Genomic DNA, 17,906 nt, shown 5'->3' with positions numbered 1-17,906 from the left:
AAATATGTCAGCTGGGAAAAGATTGCTTTTTTAACTGCTTGAATTTTGTACTGACCATTACAAGAACGTGAACACAAGAACATTGTATGCATGCATGCATAGTTTCAGTTGAAGTGCTAAAATTAGTATAATAAAAATGTCAATAAAAATAAAGTTAAATAGCAATAATACAATTTTCATTATCTCTAATTGTTCTTTCTCTCTTTTTGATTTTTAGGCTGTGTTTGACTGTGTGGTCACGTCACTAAAGAATGTCTTCAACATCCTCATTGTCTACAAGCTCTTTATGTTCATATTTGCAGTCATTGCAGTGCAGCTTTTCAAAGGGAAGTTTTACTACTGTACTGACAGTTCCAAGGACAGTGAAAACGAGTGCAAGTGGGTACCCATTACATTTGCAATATAAATTCTAAATATAATGCTAAACTTAAATTAAATTTTAAGCTGCTCAGACATTATTTAAAGCTCAGAAGACTTTAGAAAATGTCAATGCTGCTACGAATAGAAGGATGACATTTTAGGAGCTCAAAATCTCCTTTGCAAATTATGTGGAAAATGTATTTTCTTAATGTTTTATAGGGGTTACTACATTGATTATGACAAAGACAAGAAAAAGGAGAAACGAGAATGGAAGAGACGTGATTTTCATTATGATAACATCATCTGGGCTCTGTTGACGCTCTTCACTGTATCCACTGGGGAAGGGTGGCCACAGTAAGAACCAACTTTAGTATATATGTTTAGTATATATGTATATATCACACTGTATTACTAACTTTAACACCTTAAGAAGATTAACATTACACTTAACACCTTTCTAGAAGCTGTGTGCTGATATATGCATATTCAGAAACTCACATTTTCACTTTCTAGAGCAGTAGTTCTCAGCCTTTTTTACTCCAAGGGTTTGCAAATTTTTGCATCAATACTGCAAACCCCCTATACACTTTTGATTCACTGCTGACTGCAGACATTTTTTACAACTTAAAAGTACTTACTCTGCTCAGTTATGCAGTAACTTAAAACAAGTTAACCTGCCATACCACACAAGACTACAGGAAGATGTCAAAGCACTGCATATACCTTCTATACGGATCCATTCAGAATGACTAAACACTCCAAAATACAAAAATAAAAACGTTCTGAATGTGTGGAAACTCAGGGTTCTGAAGGCGGAATCGACATCATCAGTGAACAGTTCCTCTCTCAGAACAAGCAATTAATATGAGATTGCACACGCCTGGTTTGTTTGCGCATCAATAACAACAGATTTGTGCGCACCAAATGTACAACTCCTGTATATCACTGTATTTTGATTACAGTCGCCATCAATCAAAACTTTACTAGCGCAACACTGGTTTGTTTTATTCAACTGAGAGCTGAATTTACATATCATATGCTTCTGCAGTGGTTGAGTGTTTTGAGCCAATGTTCAGTCTGTATTTCACACAGCACAAAAAAACAGTAACACTGTTCTTCAGAAAAATCCTTCACGTTTCACAAATTCTTAGGTTTTTCACCATTTTTGTGTATTTGAACCCTTTCCAGCAATGACTGTATGATTTTGAGATCCATCTTTTCACAGTGAGGACAACTGACGGACTCATATGCAACTATTACAGAAGGTTCAAACACTTACTGATGCTCCAGAAGAAAAAGCGATGCATTAAGAGCCAGCGGTGTAAACTTTTGAACTGATTGAAGATGTGTATATTTTTCTTATTTTTGCCTGAATATCTTTTTTTTTTTCATTTAGTACTGCCCTTTAGAATCTACAGAAGATACTTACATGTTTCTCAACAGTTAAATTTACCTTGATCTTCGAATTCAAAATGTATTGTTTTCCTTCTGAAGCATCAGTGAGCATTTGACCCTTCTGTAATAGTTGCAAATGAGTCCTTCAGTTGTCCTCAGTGTGAAAAGATGGACCTCAAAATCATACAGTCATTGTTGAAAAGGGTTCAAATACACAAAAATGCTAAAAAAAAAAAAATCTGTGGAACCTGTAGAAATTTTCTGAAGAGCTGCAGGCAGTTTAACTGTTCAAGAGGACAAGCAATTGACTCATAAACAACAACAACAAAAAAGCAGCTGTGGATCATTCAGGTAACTACACAGTATTAAAAATCAAGTGTATGTAAACTTTTGAACAGGGCCATTTTTGTAAATTCAGCTTTTGTTTTCTCTTGTGGACTATATGTAAACATCTTTTATGTGAAATATCTTATTCAGGTCAGTACTAAATAAAAAATAACATGTATTTTGTGTGATCCCTCTTATTTTGGTAAAATAATTAACATTTTGCAGATTCTGCAAGGTGTATGGAAACTTTTGACTTCAGTTGTATTTTATGTCATTTTAATCAGTGATGTCTCTTGGTGGGCCAAAGCCCCCCGGTTGAGAACCACTATTCTATTTATTTGAGTGAACTTACACAGCAGGCCCTATGCGAATTTGGTCTTAATAAGGTGTGGCATATTTGAACAAATGTTTCTAGAGCACTAACTTCACTTTTCTGAGCAATTTTTTTGCAATGATTTTAAACCAACTAGTCTAAAGGTGATTTTAGTGGATATATGAAGTCAGCTTCCCTTAAGTTTGCACAGGTGGCCTAGCAGACTAACAAATGAAGTGGTTTTATCACATTAACTATTCACATGTTCCACTGATGTTTCCCAGCCACGAAGTGTCCAAATACTGTATATCATAGATAAATGTATATAGTTTTGTCTATAAACCGACTCGTTTGTCATTGTAGAGTTTTGCAGCACTCTGTGGATGTGACCGAAGAGGACCGGGGTCCCAGTCAGGGAAACAGAATGGAGATGTCCATCTTCTACGTCATTTATTTTGTGGTGTTCCCCTTCTTCTTCGTCAACATATTTGTGGCCCTCATCATCATCACCTTCCAAGAGCAGGGTGACAAAATGATGGAGGAGTGCAGTCTGGAGAAAAATGAGGTGACCGATCCCGTTTTTATGTTCATGTTGCAAATCAAGTTGAATGCATGTGTGTAGTGATGTGCATAGAAGCAATTGCACATACTTGAGGCAACATAAAGAAAAGTCTTAATGTTCTTATGTGACTTGCTGTTGAATCTTTATCAGAGCACTGCCACTTATTCCCACAGCGTGAGTGCTTTTCATAGAAGTATTAATTTTCTTCACTTCAGCAGTCTCAAAGGAGCTTTTGAATGAAAAGTACTCAAGACATTATTTTGACTTCCAAATATTTGTGCATGTATACCTTATCAACCCAAAGCTAATATAGCTGGCACGTGGATCTTAATTAATAGTGAATCCAGAGATAAATCTACTTGTTTATCTTCCTTTCTTTGGTATCCATTATTTGGTATATACCCCCTGCACATCCCCTCCCCCATCATACCCTTAAAGAAAAACAAAAAAAAAGCATTTATTGACCTTTGTGTCATTACAAATCTGAATGCATTTTTGATATTTGAAAGCATTTAGATAGCCAAACTGTTTTGGGTCCATACTATGGACGTCAGTGGAACCTGGAACCATTTTTTGGGTAGACTATCCCTTTAACCATTAATAATGTCATATTAGATTTATTGTGACCTGAATCGTGCACAAAAGTGCAAGCAATCTTATGTGAGATTAATCGCAAATGTGTTAGAGAAACATTCTTTGTATATTTATACATTCTGTATATTTCTCTCTTAGAGGGCTTGTATCGACTTTGCCATCAGTGCCAAACCTTTGACTCGCTACATGCCCCAGAACAGACAGACCTTACAGTACCGGCTGTGGCACTTTGTGGTGTCTCCCGTATTTGAATACACCATACTGACGATGATCGCCCTTAACACCATCGTTCTCATGATGAAGGTAAGGAAGGATTTCTTTATGTTGCTGCACTGTGATCTCTTTCTTTTACTATGATAAGAATTCTCAAATCAGTGTTTCCTCCTTTTACTTATTTATTCATTTATTTGATTAGTAGCCATGCAAGAAATACCACTTGCGTTAAGTTATGCTTATATATATACCATATAATGACAGAAATGGATGGATATATTATCCCTGTAAGTGTTTTTGTTATTAAAATTAAATTTAAACTTATTTTAAGGCTGTGAGTATTTCTAGGGTGGCACCTTTTTCTCTGTGTGTGCATTTGTCAAAATAAATTGGGTTGATTTAGCTGTTTTTCGGCCCCTGCTGGTGACCCGTGGTCTGTGATACTGCTAGAAAACCAGACAGTCATGAGTCACAGCTTATTAAATATTGATCTGAAGCACCAGCTACTATTTAACTTTTCCTCATTAGCTTTAGCCTGACATCTCCCGTGACTAATTTCACCTGGAGTTAGAGGTCGGCCTCCACTAGTCATTATGTCTGCAGTGGTCTGCCTAACACTGAAGCACAGAGAGAGTAATAGAGCATAGATATTTTTAGGTATTATACTGAAGTCTGAACAGCTTCCTTTCTCCCTGTCTGTCTTATTCATTTAGGTTCAATTTTCTAAGTGCTTTATTGACATATTAGCATCCATCAGGGTTTTAATTGGATCGTGAAATGTGGGTGTTCAACACTAGAATGGCTTCAGACCTGAATATGTGTAAAATGATGCTTACTGTGAAGAGCTGTTTGTCTGTCGCTTAATGTTATCTAGAAGCCTGCATGGCCTAAGTGACATTAGTAGAAAAGGAATGTCTGTTTTATAATTAGATCTTAAGTCATTTTAAGAAATAATTGACGTTTTAAAGGAGAAGTCCACTTCCAGAACAACAGTTTACAAATAATTTACTCACCCCCTTGTCATCCAAGATGTTCATGTCTTTCTGTCTTCAGTCGTGAAGAAATTATGGTTTTTGAGGAAAGCATTTCAGGATTTTTCTCCATATAATGGACTTCATTGGTACCCCAATTTTGAACTTCCAAAATGTAGTTTAAATGCACCTTCAAAGGGCTCTAAACGATCCCAGCCAAAGAAGAAGGGTCGTATCTAGCGAAACAATCGCCCATTTTTTCTGAAAAATAAAAATTTGTATACTTTTTAAGCACAAAAGCTCATGTAGCACAGGCTCTGGGATGCGCGTTCACGATGCTACAAATTAGTAGGTCGTTCTTGAACGATTCTTTAATTTTGAACGAATCTTCAATGTGACTCGGGAAGAACGAGTTGTCTCGGTCCTGCATGCGCAACATCTTATGGTTTTTCAAATCATTCGTTCATCTTATAGGGCTGTCACATGATGAACTAACGATTCAAACCCGAAAACTTGTCAGATAAGAAGTGAGGTGAGGTAATCATAGACTAAAGACCAGGTAAATAATAAATTAATCCTTTCTGTTTCTTATACCATTATAGTTTTGTCTTGTTTGTAGTGTGATCAACGTTTGCGTAAGCAGTAGATGTGTTAGTGAAGTAACACGTAACATTTTAATTACATTTTGCTAAAATGAACGAAATGACTCGAAAAAAGATTTGTTCATTTTGCTGAAGGAGACTCAAAGGTATGAGTCGGTAAAATGATCCGAACTTCCCATCACTACTACGAATCATGAGGAAGTTCATCGTCTGTGTACTGAGTATGGCGAAAAACATCTTATTTTCTCCTACAACTTGAGAGGAGGACATCGTTGCACCTTTTTGTTTGTAAACAGCGTTTACAAACTTACTTGCACTTCTTTGCGCGTTCGCTTTGTAAACACTGGGTCTGTAGTTCCGCCTATGTTCCACGTGACCTATCGACGTGATTCAATAGTACGTAGCGTCGTGAATGCGCATCCCAGAGTCTGTGCTACACAAGCTTTTGTGCTTAAAAAGTATGCAAAATTTTATTTTCTGAAAAAAATGACAGATCGTTTCGCTAGATAAGACCCTTCTTCCTCGGCTGGGATCATTTAGAGCCCTTTGAAGCTGCATTTAAACTACATTTTGGTAGTTCAAAATTGGGGCGCCAATGAAGTCCATTATATGGAGAAAAATCCTGAAATGCTTTCCTCAAAAACCATAATTTCTTCACGACTGAAGACAGAAAGACATGAACATCTTGGATGACAAGGGGGTGAGTAAATTATTTGTGAATTGTTGTTCTGGAAGTGGACTTCTCCTTTAAGGCTCTCTGTGCTTTGTATACTAGTGTTACTTAGTTGTTGCCATACTCAGTGTTTGCCAAGACATTGCTAGGCAGATGTTAAGGGTTTCTAACTATTGAGAAAGAGTTGCGTCAACAGAAGTTCAAAATCCTTGATCATCACTTGATTAATGTAAACAGAAGTTCATGGTGGCTAATTTGAATACATAGAGTTAGGCTGATGATACACGGGGCAACTTTTTGAGCAATGTTGCCGTCAGTGGGCAACCAGGTGAGTGACCCAGGTATTCAGTATTCAGCCATTCTCAATGGGAAAGTGGCCAGACAACATGATTTGGCAACACTGGCAAAAAGCTGCTTCGTGTATCATCAGCCCTAGAGAGAAAGAACTGCGATTTCTGGTAGTCTGTATTTAATATACGCATTTGTTTACAATATTTATACAACACATTGAAGTGTATAAGTGTAAATATGTAATTATTTCAATGTTATATTTAAAATTCTATATTAAATTATATATTTAAGGTCAAAGTTACCTTGGTTAAAGACCTTGTTGCTGTTGTTGTTTTCAAGTTACGTGTAGTTACTTTTTAATGTTCATTGTGGTTTTACTAATCTCATGGTACATGAAGATCTAATTAATCTTAATGGCACAATGAGCACATTTACATGCACACCAGTAAGCTGATAAGTCACAAATATCAGCTTATTAAAATAACCAGGTTTCGCCGTTTATATGCACATCAGTAACCTGACAACGCAAGTAAGCTGCTTACATGACTTTATTAATAAATCAGGTTACTTCCCTTTAGTGACGATCAAAATATAATCATTTGCGTATCTGACACTGAGGATTACGTATTTTTGTCGGTTGTGATGTTAAACAAAGCTTGCAACATGTCAGCGTGAAACTTACAGCTCATATTATCCTCTCATGCAGTCATAAATGCAGCATTTTGACTGAACCACTTCTACTTTTGCTGCAACAACACTTTTATCGTTTTCTGAGTCATGAAAGAGTCTGCTTTTCTAATATATTTTCTTCTTTATTGCAAAGCATTTACTCTGTCTAGATGCTCTTAAATCTGCACTAACGATGCGTTCATGTCACTTATCACACATGCGCACTTCAATAAGCTGACAGAAAGCAAGTTATTGCGTTTACATGCTGCGCAAAATCGGGGTGAGAGGCAAAAAAACTACCTGTGTCGACCGGTTTATGCTTACGCCGTTCATGACCTTACTCTGATAAAAGAAAACAAGCTACTGCATTTACATGACAGCTTGTTAAGCATAATCGCCTTAAGAACATGCATGTAAACGCGCTCAATGTCAAGTGTGTTGTCTTAAATTTATTGCAAATAAATGGGACCCACTTTATATTAATCGTCCTTAACTACTATGTACCTACATTTAAAATAATATTTGGTACAGTGCACTTATTGTGTGCGTAAATGTTTTAACATTATGCTTAAATATAATTCATATAATCAATATTCAATATAATCCTGTAATTCATTTCTGTAGTTACATCTATAATTACAATAGCAGCAAAAGTGTTTTGCAATTCAATGTGAACACAATGGGTACATTGTTCCTAACAATTCATGAGGCCTATATATATATTATTAAGTACATAGTATTTAGAGGCACCTAATAAAAAGTTGGACCAATAAGGGAAATTTAAGATTAAATTAAATTAAATTAAATTAATTGTGTTTACTGTTTTTCATTCTTATGTACCCCTCAACTATTACTATATAAATATATTCATAATATATTGAAATTTAAATATATTTTTATGTATGTGCACTTATAACACAGGTCTGATAAACTGAATAGCATGTTGTCCTTGTGACTGATGACTGATGATCAAGTTCAAGTCAATTCAGTTATAGCACTTTTCATTATACATATTGTTTCAAAGCAGCTTTACAGAAAATGAATGTTTCTACAAAAGAAGAGTGATCTAATTATGTCTTTTTTGCTTTCTATCAGCATCATGACCCTCGTATTGCAAGCTATGACAATGTCCTGAAAAACCTCAACACTGTGTTCACTGTTATTTTCACTGTGGAGTGTGTTCTCAAGATCCTGGCATTTGGAATTATGGTAAGCACATACTGGGAATATAATAATAGTCTCTCTCTCTCTCTCTCTCTCTCTCTATATATATATATATATATGAATGTACAAATAACAAAGTGCATTTCTAGCATTCATTACTACTTTTATATCTTTCAGAATTATTTCAGAGACACATGGAATATATTTGACTTCATCACAGTTCTAGGAAGCATCACTGAAATTGTGGTTGACAAAGTCCACGCTGTAAAAGTGAGAAATCCTTCAGCCTCATATACACTATGTGTTCTCTGTAGTCATTTGCATGAGCAATTACGTCTGTATTCTAATTTCTTTTTGGACGAACAAGCTTCTTTGTGTTTTGATTGCTTTGTACTCAGTATTTAATTCCACAAGCAATGACCTTTGTGTCCTGATTGGTTTTTGTCCAGTATTTATTTGCATAAGCAGTCAACTCTGTGCTCTGATTGGTTTGCAGGGTTTTAATATGGGCTTCCTGAAGTTATTCCGGGCAGCCAGGCTGATTAAACTTCTGCGTCAGGGCTACACCATTCGTATTCTGCTCTGGACTTTTGTCCAGTCTTTCAAGGTCAGACAAGGCTCTTACTGCAGTACCACTACATTGAAATGCATAATTCTTCTTTTTATTTATCTTCTAAACATTCTTTTGTGCTTTTATATTAAAGCCACTTATTATAAAATATTTTCTTTCAGAGAATAGACTTCTCATATTGCTGTTACTGCTGTTTAATAAAAGCCACTCGAGAGTTTTACGCTGCATTGGTTTTTACAAAGTGTTATTTCCACTTTAAACTATTAAACTTTTATTCTGTATATAATTTCAACTTTAATTTGCTTCTAATTTTTATGCAAACTTTGTACTTTTGTTCTTGCCATTTAATAACTACCAGCAATTATGTAATTGTAATATTTACACGTTACTGAATAATGAATAAACCATTCCATCTATATTTAATTTTCATATTGTCATTTTACCTAAAGCTTTAACAGTCTTTTTGAACTGCTTTGCAAGCACTGGTATTTTCATCAGGAAATGTAAGAATCATTTTTTAATTTGGTGTTTAACATGGGATTCGTCTTGCAGGCTCTTCCATATGTCTGTCTGCTAATTGCCATGCTGTTTTTCATCTATGCCATCATTGGCATGCAGGTAAAGATTTTCTCCCCAGACTGTCTGTTTCCATCTCTATATTCATTTCCCTGTCTCTTCCCTTGTTTCTTTGTCACCTTTTCTCTTATCTTACGTCATTAAGCCTGTAAATGTGACAGAGACACCTTTTATTTGTTTGTAATCTCACTAAAGGTATTCGGCAACATCAAGCTGAATTCAAAAACCCAAATCAACGAACACAATAACTTTAAGACATTTTTTGGTGCACTTATGCTGTTGTTTAGGTAAGATCAACTTCTTTTCGGGTGCTACATTTTATGGTATGTTATTTATTTTACTGTGAAGCCAATACAATGAAGCAAACCACCCTTCGGGGATGAATAAATGTGATTTATTTAAGATATACATATATGTTTGTGTGTATGTGTTTAGGAGTGCAACAGGTGAGTCATGGCAGGAAATCATGTTATCGTGTTTAGGAGAAAAGGACTGTGAACCAGACAAGTCTGTCAACTCAACTACAAATGAGAAAAAAGATTGTGGTACCGACTTTGCATACTTCTACTTTGTCTCCTTCATCTTCTTCAGTTCTTTTCTGGTGAGAGGCAATTCATTTCAACGACACAAGTACACAGCATTACAAAGCTGTACACTCAAACCCCACACACTTAAGACATATTTACACCAAATCCATTTTTTTGCCACGTAAAATACAGTTAAAGTCAAAGGTTTACATACACCTTGCAAAATCTGCAAAATGTTAATTATTTTACCAAAATAAGAGGGATCATACAAAATGCATGTTATTTTTTATTTAGTACTGACCTGAATAAGATATTTCACATAAAAGTCATATAGGTATAGTACATATATAATAGTTGAATTTATAAAAATGACCTTCAAAAGTTTACATACACTTGATTCTTAATACTGTGTTGTTACCTGAATGATCCACAGCTGTGTTGTTTTTTGTTTAGTGATAATTGCTTTAGTGTGTCCTGATCAGTTAAACTGCCTGTTGTTCCTCAGAAGAATCCTTCAGATCCCACAAATTCTGTGGTTTTTTTCATCATTTTTGTGTATTGAACCCTTTCCGACAATGACTGTATGATTTTGAGATCCATTTTTTTACACTGAGGACAACTGAGGGACTCATATGCAACTATTACAGAAGGTTCAAATGCTCACTGATGCTTCAGAAGGAAAAACACAATGCTTTAAGAGCCGGGGGTGAAAACTTTTGATCAGAATGGAGATGTGTACATTTTTCTTATTTTGCCTAAAAATCATATTTTTTCATTTAGTACTGCCCTTCAGAATCCACAGAAGATACTTACATGTTTCCCAGAAGACAAAATAAGTGAAATTTACCCTGATCTTCAAATTCAAAAAGTTTTCACCCCCCGGCTCTTAATGCATGTTTTTTCTTTCCGAAGCATCAGCAAGCATTTGAACCTTCTGCAACAGTTGCATAGAGTCCCTCAGTTGAAAAGAAAGATCTCAAAATCATAAACTCATTGTTGGAAAGGGTTCAAAAGTGCTGAAAAAACACTTTATTATCACAGAAAAAACACAATTATCAATAAACAAAAAAATAAAAGTTTTGGTTCATTCAGGTATTAAGCACAGTATTAATAATCAAGTCTATGTAAACTTTTGAACGGGGTAGTTTTTATAAATTAAGAAATTAGAAATTATTTTCTCTTGTGGATCATATGTAAACGTTTTTATGTGAAATATATTATTCAGGTCAGTACTAAATAAAAAATAACATTCTATGATCCCTCTTATTTTGGTAAAATAATTAACATTTTGCAGATTCTGCAAGGTGTATGTAAACTTTTGACTTCAACCGTATATGTGGTGAGATTTTAAAATGAGAAAACAAAAACAAAAACATTAGGTTAAAATGAAACTTGGATCATTGACAACATGAATATCTGCCACTGCTTAACACTCTGAACCTCACTCAGTACCTTTCTGTCTCTATTTTCACATCTCCAACTCTCTTTCAGATGCTAAATCTATTTGTGGCCGTGATCATGGATAATTTTGAGTACCTGACGCGTGACTCGTCCATTCTGGGTCCTCACCACTTGGATGAGTTTGTACGGATCTGGGGAGAGTATGACCGTGCAGCATGGTGAGGGAAACATCTTATAAAATATATACTTTTTTCTCATTCTGCAACAATATTTTTGAATTTATTATAATATATTAAAAATACATACAATTGTTTAATTACAGTTGAGTTTTTTTAAACATATGCCTTATGAATGTCATATTTAAATGATGTACAGAGAAATTTGCTTTGTAATTGTCATTTATCTTTCAGTTTCTTTACACTAATATGAAACCCCACAGGATTATTTAAAGGGGTCATATCATGAGAAATTCACTTTTTTATTGGTCTTTTGAGATTAAAGAGTTCATTACACTAAGAAAGCAAACTCTTGCTGAATTTGGACCTCATTTACTGACGCTAAGCTGCAGAAAATGGTTGTCTAAGCATTTACTTCAAAGTTACAGCTGCAAAATTACAGTAGTTTGATTCTATGAGTCAGATGGAACAGCTATATACAGATTTTGGTACAAAAAAAAAACACATTAATGAATGGTATGACCCCTTTAAAGTGTATTCATGAAAAATAACCACTCCTACTACATTTATCTTGAAGTTGTCTAATTTACTGTTAACGGCCAGTATTTCCTTCTCTAGTGGAAAGCTACACTATAAGGAGATGTACAAAGTAGTACGCTCAATATCACCTCCACTGGGCTTTGGAAAGAATTGCCCCTACAGGGTGGCATGCAAGGTTTGGCTCACCCACGAAAAAACTTCCCCTCTGCCTCTCTTTCCTCCACTCCTTTTATCATTTCCCACTCTTTCACTAGCTAACACCCGTCACCCCCCTCTCGTTCCTGTGATCTACTCCAGTGCTACTTTCCACCGGGTCAAAGACTGGCAGAGACAAGAGCTCAGTGCACAGAGAGACAACTCATCCCTTTGGCCCGCGTCCCGCTCCTGAAGTGTGAATAACTGCTGCAGTTAATGACACTGAGAGCCATCCATCAGTGAACTCCATTAGATAATATCTAACACTGCCAATGGATGTCAGTAGGGATTCAGTCTCTCTGTGGCTGAATTGGATTTGGGGCTTTTATTGAACATTATTGCATAAATGTGGGTTTTAGGTTAGAGGAGGGCAGACTCCTCATGTTCGCCATTGTCTCACCTGTTTAGTAAATCAAGAGAACAGTGTGCTCATCTCTCCACTGACGTACCACAGTGGCAGAAATTAAAGGATTAGTTCACTTCCAAATTTACCGATAATTTACTCACCCCCTTGTCATCCAAGATGTTCATGTCTTTCTTTCTTTAGTCGTAAAGAAATTATGTTTTTTGAGGAAAACATTTCAGCATTTTTTCTCCATATATTGGACTATTATGGTGAGTTTGAACTTCCAAAATGCAGTTTAAATGCAGCTTCAAAGGGCTCTAAATGATCCTAGCCAAGGATAAAGGGTCTTGTCTAGAGAAACAATTGGTTATTTTCTAAAAAAAAAAAAAAAAAATTATATACTTTTTAACCTCAAATGCTCATCTTGTCTAGCTCTGCGACGCGCATGCGTACTCTCCTCCAAATTCAAAATCATCCTACATTGCTGTTTTACCTTTTTTTGTAAAGGACATTCGACCTTCTTTGCATGTTTACTTTGTAAACACTGGGTTGGTACTTCTGCTGCAATGTAGGATGATTTTGAGGTTGGAGGACAAAATGAGATGGGAGTTTTTTGACATACCCTAACTGTATTGAACCGGACTGCACAGAGTTTGCATACGCATCACAGAGCTAGACAAGACAAGCATTTGAGGTTAAAAAGTATATAAATTCTAAATTTATTTACAAAATAACCAATCGTTTCGCTAGACCCTTCTTCCTCGGCTGGGATCATTTAGAGGCCTTCGAAGCTGCATTTAAACTGCATTTTGGAGTTCAAAGTTCAAACTCAGGGGCACCATAGAAGTCCACTATATGGAAAAAAAATGTTTTCTTCAAAAAACATAATTTCTATACGACTGAAGAAAGAAAGACATGATCATCTTGGATGACAAAGGGGGTTAGTAAAATTTTGATTTGGAAGTGAACCAATCCTTTAACTTTATATTTCTAAAGGGGAAATATTGCTGTTTGGCAGTTTTTACCTTTTAAGAGGTAAAAAATAATCAACATTTTTAATTATTATTATTAAAAAAAAACATGTGCTACAATTTTATATTTCATATTAGAATTCTATAATTTATATATTATCTTTATTCTAATTAATCTAATTTAAACATACATACACCTTTTATATTTGACTTTTTATGATTTTTTTTATATCTATGTGTTGTATTTAATAAATATTTACTGTATACACACACAGACACTGTTATAATGTTTTTTTAAAGAAGTGTCTTATGCTCATCTGTGCTGAATTTACTTAAAAAACAGTAATATTGTGAAATATTAATACAAAAAAAGACCATTACTCCAGTCTTCTGTGTCACATGATCCTTCAGAAATCATTCTAATATGCTGATTTACTACTTTTATTATTAATGTTGGAAACAGTTGTGCTACTTAATATTTTTTGGAACCTGTGATTCTTTTTTCCAGGATTCTTTGATGAATAAAAAGTTAAAAAGAACAGCCTTTATTCAAAATAGAAATCTTTTCTAACGATATAAGTCTTTGCTATCATTTTTTTATCAGTTTAACACATCCTTAGTGAATAAAAGTATTATCTTCTTTCAGAAAAAATAAAGAATAAAAATTTACTGACCACAGAATTTTAAATGGTAGATTATATTGTTATGAGAGACTTGCATTTTAAATAAATTCTGTTCTTTTTTGCTTTTTATTTATTAAAGAATCCTGAAAAAAGGTAGCACAGGTTCCAACAAAATATTAAGCAGCACAACTGTTTTTTAACAATGATAATAGAATTGTATTATAATTAAAAATTAGAAGGATTTCTAAAGGATAATGTGACAATGAAGACTGGAGTAATCATGTTAAAAATTCAGCTTTGCATCACAGGACTAAATTCCATTTTAGAATATAGTCACATAGAAAACAGTTTTTTTTTTCCTAGATTTTTGATCAGCCTTGATGAGCATAAAGAAGCTTCTTTTAAAAACATTAAAAATCTTATTGATCCCAAACTTTTGAACGGCAGTGTACATTAACAAAAATTTACCTTCAGAAAGTTTTGCTGCCATTTTTAACCAGAGCCCCTGTTAATTTCAGATTCTGAGCACAATGCCCCTTGTGAGTTAATGTATTATAATAGCAGTGCTTCCTTTTTAATGCAGCCAGTCAAATCCTCAGATCCACCTGCTTGACTCATCAGATCTTTGGCTGTTTTAATATTTTCTCTCCTTTAGCCTCTTCTATGCCAGCAATGCATAGAAAGACCTCCACCTGACCTCACCTCTGTGTTTAATCAGTTTCCCTTTTTAACAGTTTTTCTTTTCTTAAGTATGAAACACATTAAAATGACCTTCCCTTTCCTGTCTCTTCCTTCTCCCTTTATCTTTTCTGTTGTTTCCTTTTTCCTCTATGCCAATATTCCTCTCCTCCCCTGTTCCTTGGGAATGCCCAATTCTGCTTCCTTCTCCTCTTCTCATCACATTGCCCCTGGTGACTGCCCCCTCCTAGTGGCCGTATTCATTACACTGATATGTACGAGATGCTGACCTGCATGTCGCCACCGCTTGGCCTGGGCAAGAAATGCCCCTCCAAAGTGGCGTATAAGGTAGTCTGCAGTATTACGATTTGAATGAAGTCTGCTTGTTTTCAAGAGGCTCTGTGTCCCCAAGACATATTTGGACACTTTACTAGTTTTGGTCAAACTAAAAAGAACATGAAAACTGTATCTTTGCATTATGTAAAAGCATACTGAACCAAGTGAGAATGATTTGTGACACACAAGTTAGCTAAAAGTTTGCACTTGGTTTTATTTTTTTATATCTAATGTAGTGACATTTTAAGTAACTTAAGTGTTTTAGGGCCACTGTATGTCAAATAATTGCAGTACATATAGCCATATTATTATTTGTAATTATTTTGTCAATGTCTTTTAATCATCCTACCGTTAAGTCCCTGTGCATCCACCAGTGATACTTTATTTGAATATGTCACCTTAACGTCTTCAAAACACTGACATTTGTTCCAGTGTTAAAGACATATTGCAAAGGGCATATTCATAAAGTGTGATCCTTTTCCAGTTTCTATGCATAAATCTTGACTCTGTCTCTATCCAGTATGTGTTTCAACTGTGTGCATGAATGTGTGATGTGATGAATGTCTTCTTGCTGTTAACTGTAGATGACGTCAACTACACTCTTAAAAATAAAGGTGCTTCATGATGCCATAGAAGAACCTTTTTTTGTCTAAATGGTTCCATAAAGAACCTTTAACATCTGAAGAACCTTTCTGTTTCACAAAAGGTTCTTTGTGGTAAAAGAAAGTTCTTCAGATTATGAAAAGGTAAGAAAGAAATGGTTCTTTGACTGAATGGGACCAAAACTGGTTCTTCTATGGCATCGCTGTGAAGAACCTTTTAAAGCACCTTTATTTTTAAGAGTGTAAACCTGTTTTAAAAACATTCTCACTCACTTTTTAGCTTTGCAGTCCTTGTATTTCAACTGTCTTCTGTCCTTATGGTGACTTTCTCTCAGCGGTTGGTTTTGATGAACATGCCAGTGGATGAGGACATGTCCGTCCACTTCACCTCCACTCTTATGGCCCTGATAAGAACTGCGCTGGACATTAAAATCGCTCGAGGTTGGCGCCACTGCTAATTTAGCTAAGATTTGTGACTTCTGATTTGTCTTTTTTCCCCCTCAATAATATTGGTTTTTGTGTTACAGGGGGTGAGGACAGGGGTCAGATGGACATAGAACTGCAGAAGGAAATTAGCGTCATTTGGCCACACCTTTCACAGAAATCTCTTGATCTGCTTGTACCCATCCACAAAGGTGAGAGATCCGAGTGCTTTAATAGCATTTTATTTTAATTTTTTGAGTATAATTCACCTTGGACTTGACAGTTTAGCTTGTGGTGCCATTGTTGGCCACTAGGGGTGCCCACAGGCTCCGTTGAAAGTGAGCGTAAATGTAATCAGCATAGAAATCGTAGTTTCCCACGCAAACAAATCTTTCTTTCAGCCAGTGACATGACCATCGGGAAGATTTATGCAGCCATGATGATAATGGACTACTACAAGCAGAACAAAGCTAAGAAGCTCCGTCAACAGCTTGAGGAACAGGTACAGGTGTCTTTTACCTTCTGCAGCACTACAGCTCACAACCTTAGGCATTTTGAGTCAGCTTATATATGCAACATTGCCATCTGACTGCATAGAATGCTATTCATTTTACTTCATATCTCATTTTGAAGTGTAAACTTCCCAAAGTTGAAAAGATGTACTGTTTTTTGGGGGCTACTAGATTGCTGTTACTGGAGGGATTGTACTGACTGTCTAATGTTGTCTTGCAGAAACATGCACCGATGTTCCAACGCATGGATGCATCTTCATTGCCACAGGATATTCTCTGCAGTGCCAAAGCTCTGCCATTCCTGACCCACAGTGCAGGATCTGCCCTGTAATTGTACATGTTGTGTGTGTGTGTGTGTGTGTGTGTGTGTGTGTGTACTTACTGTACATTCACTCTGTTTCTGTCTGCACCAGTGTTATTTTAGTATCATTGACATACTACTATAGTTTTTGTTAATATTTTAAATTAGATTTTATTTTTTTAGATTTTCTGTTTTCATTTTAAAGGAGAACTCCACCTCTAGAACAACAGTTCACAAATAATTTACTAACCCCCCTGTCATCAAAGATGTTCATGTCTTTCTGTCTTCAGTCATGGAGAAATTATGTTTTTTGAGGAAAACATTTCGGGATTTTTCTCCATATAATGGACTTCATGGTGCCCCGATTTTGAACTTCCAAAATGTAGTTTAAATGCAGCTTCAAAGGGCTCTAAACAATCCCAGCCAAGGAAGAAGGGTCTTATTTAGCGAAACGATCTGTCATTTTTTTTGGAAAATAAAAATTTGTATACTTTTTGAACACAAAAGCTCGTGTAGCACAGGCTCTGGGATGCGCGTCCACGTACCATTAAATCACATCGAAAGGTCACACGGAATGTAGGCGGAACTACAGAGCCAGTGTTTACAAAGCGAACGCACACAGACTAAGAAAGTGCAAGTAAGTCAAACACTGCTACACTGTTAGGTACAAGGATGTCGGATGATTCTGAAGTTGTAGGAGACAATAACATGGAGTTTTTCAACATACTCTACCTTTTTGAGCCGGAGTACACAGACGATGAACTTGTGGTGATTCGAAGACGTGATTCACAAGCTTTTATGCTTAAAAAATATACATGATGAAAACAATGACAGATCGTTTCGCTAGATAAGACCCTTCTTCCTTGGCTGGGATCATTTAGAGCCCTTTGAAGCTGCATTTAAACTACATTTTGGAAGTTCAAATTCGGGGCACCAATAAAGTCTATTATATGCAGAAAAATCCTGAAATGTTTTCCTCAAAAACCATAATTTC

At 35.6% G+C, this 17,906-nt stretch overlaps 1 protein-coding gene across 7 annotated transcripts in view; it reads left to right on the top strand.

The window, feature by feature from the left end:
• The window catches only part of LOC127169379 (voltage-dependent R-type calcium channel subunit alpha-1E), a 173,987-nt gene that overhangs the window by 143,815 nt on the left and 12,266 nt on the right, over window positions 1-17,906 (top strand). For 5 of the 7 annotated variants that reach the window (XM_051116713.1, XM_051116714.1, XM_051116712.1 and 2 more), the window contains 16 exons: window positions 218-378; window positions 580-714; window positions 2,759-2,960; window positions 3,690-3,854; window positions 8,066-8,179; window positions 8,312-8,404; window positions 8,631-8,741; window positions 9,258-9,323; window positions 9,477-9,568; window positions 9,717-9,882; window positions 11,300-11,427; window positions 14,990-15,086; window positions 16,012-16,117; window positions 16,204-16,311; window positions 16,501-16,601; window positions 16,832-16,938. In XM_051116713.1, the coding sequence (XP_050972670.1) occupies window positions 218-378; window positions 580-714; window positions 2,759-2,960; window positions 3,690-3,854; window positions 8,066-8,179; window positions 8,312-8,404; window positions 8,631-8,741; window positions 9,258-9,323; window positions 9,477-9,568; window positions 9,717-9,882; window positions 11,300-11,427; window positions 14,990-15,086; window positions 16,012-16,117; window positions 16,204-16,311; window positions 16,501-16,601; window positions 16,832-16,938 (1,952 nt within the window). Of the gene's footprint in view, window positions 1-217; window positions 379-579; window positions 715-2,758; window positions 2,961-3,689; window positions 3,855-8,065; window positions 8,180-8,311; window positions 8,405-8,630; window positions 8,742-9,257; window positions 9,324-9,476; window positions 9,569-9,716; window positions 9,883-11,299; window positions 11,428-12,003; window positions 12,101-14,989; window positions 15,087-16,011; window positions 16,118-16,203; window positions 16,312-16,500; window positions 16,602-16,831; window positions 16,939-17,906 lie in introns of all 7 variants that reach the window. The other 2 variants (XM_051116711.1, XM_051116710.1) reach the window with 1 other exon arrangement.

Source organism: Labeo rohita, chromosome 8, assembly GCF_022985175.1.
Source record: "Labeo rohita strain BAU-BD-2019 chromosome 8, IGBB_LRoh.1.0, whole genome shotgun sequence".
Lineage (NCBI taxonomy): Eukaryota > Metazoa > Chordata > Actinopteri > Cypriniformes > Cyprinidae > Labeo > Labeo rohita.
Note: the sequence above shows the minus strand (reverse complement) of the source record. Positions and strands in the feature narration are given on the sequence as shown.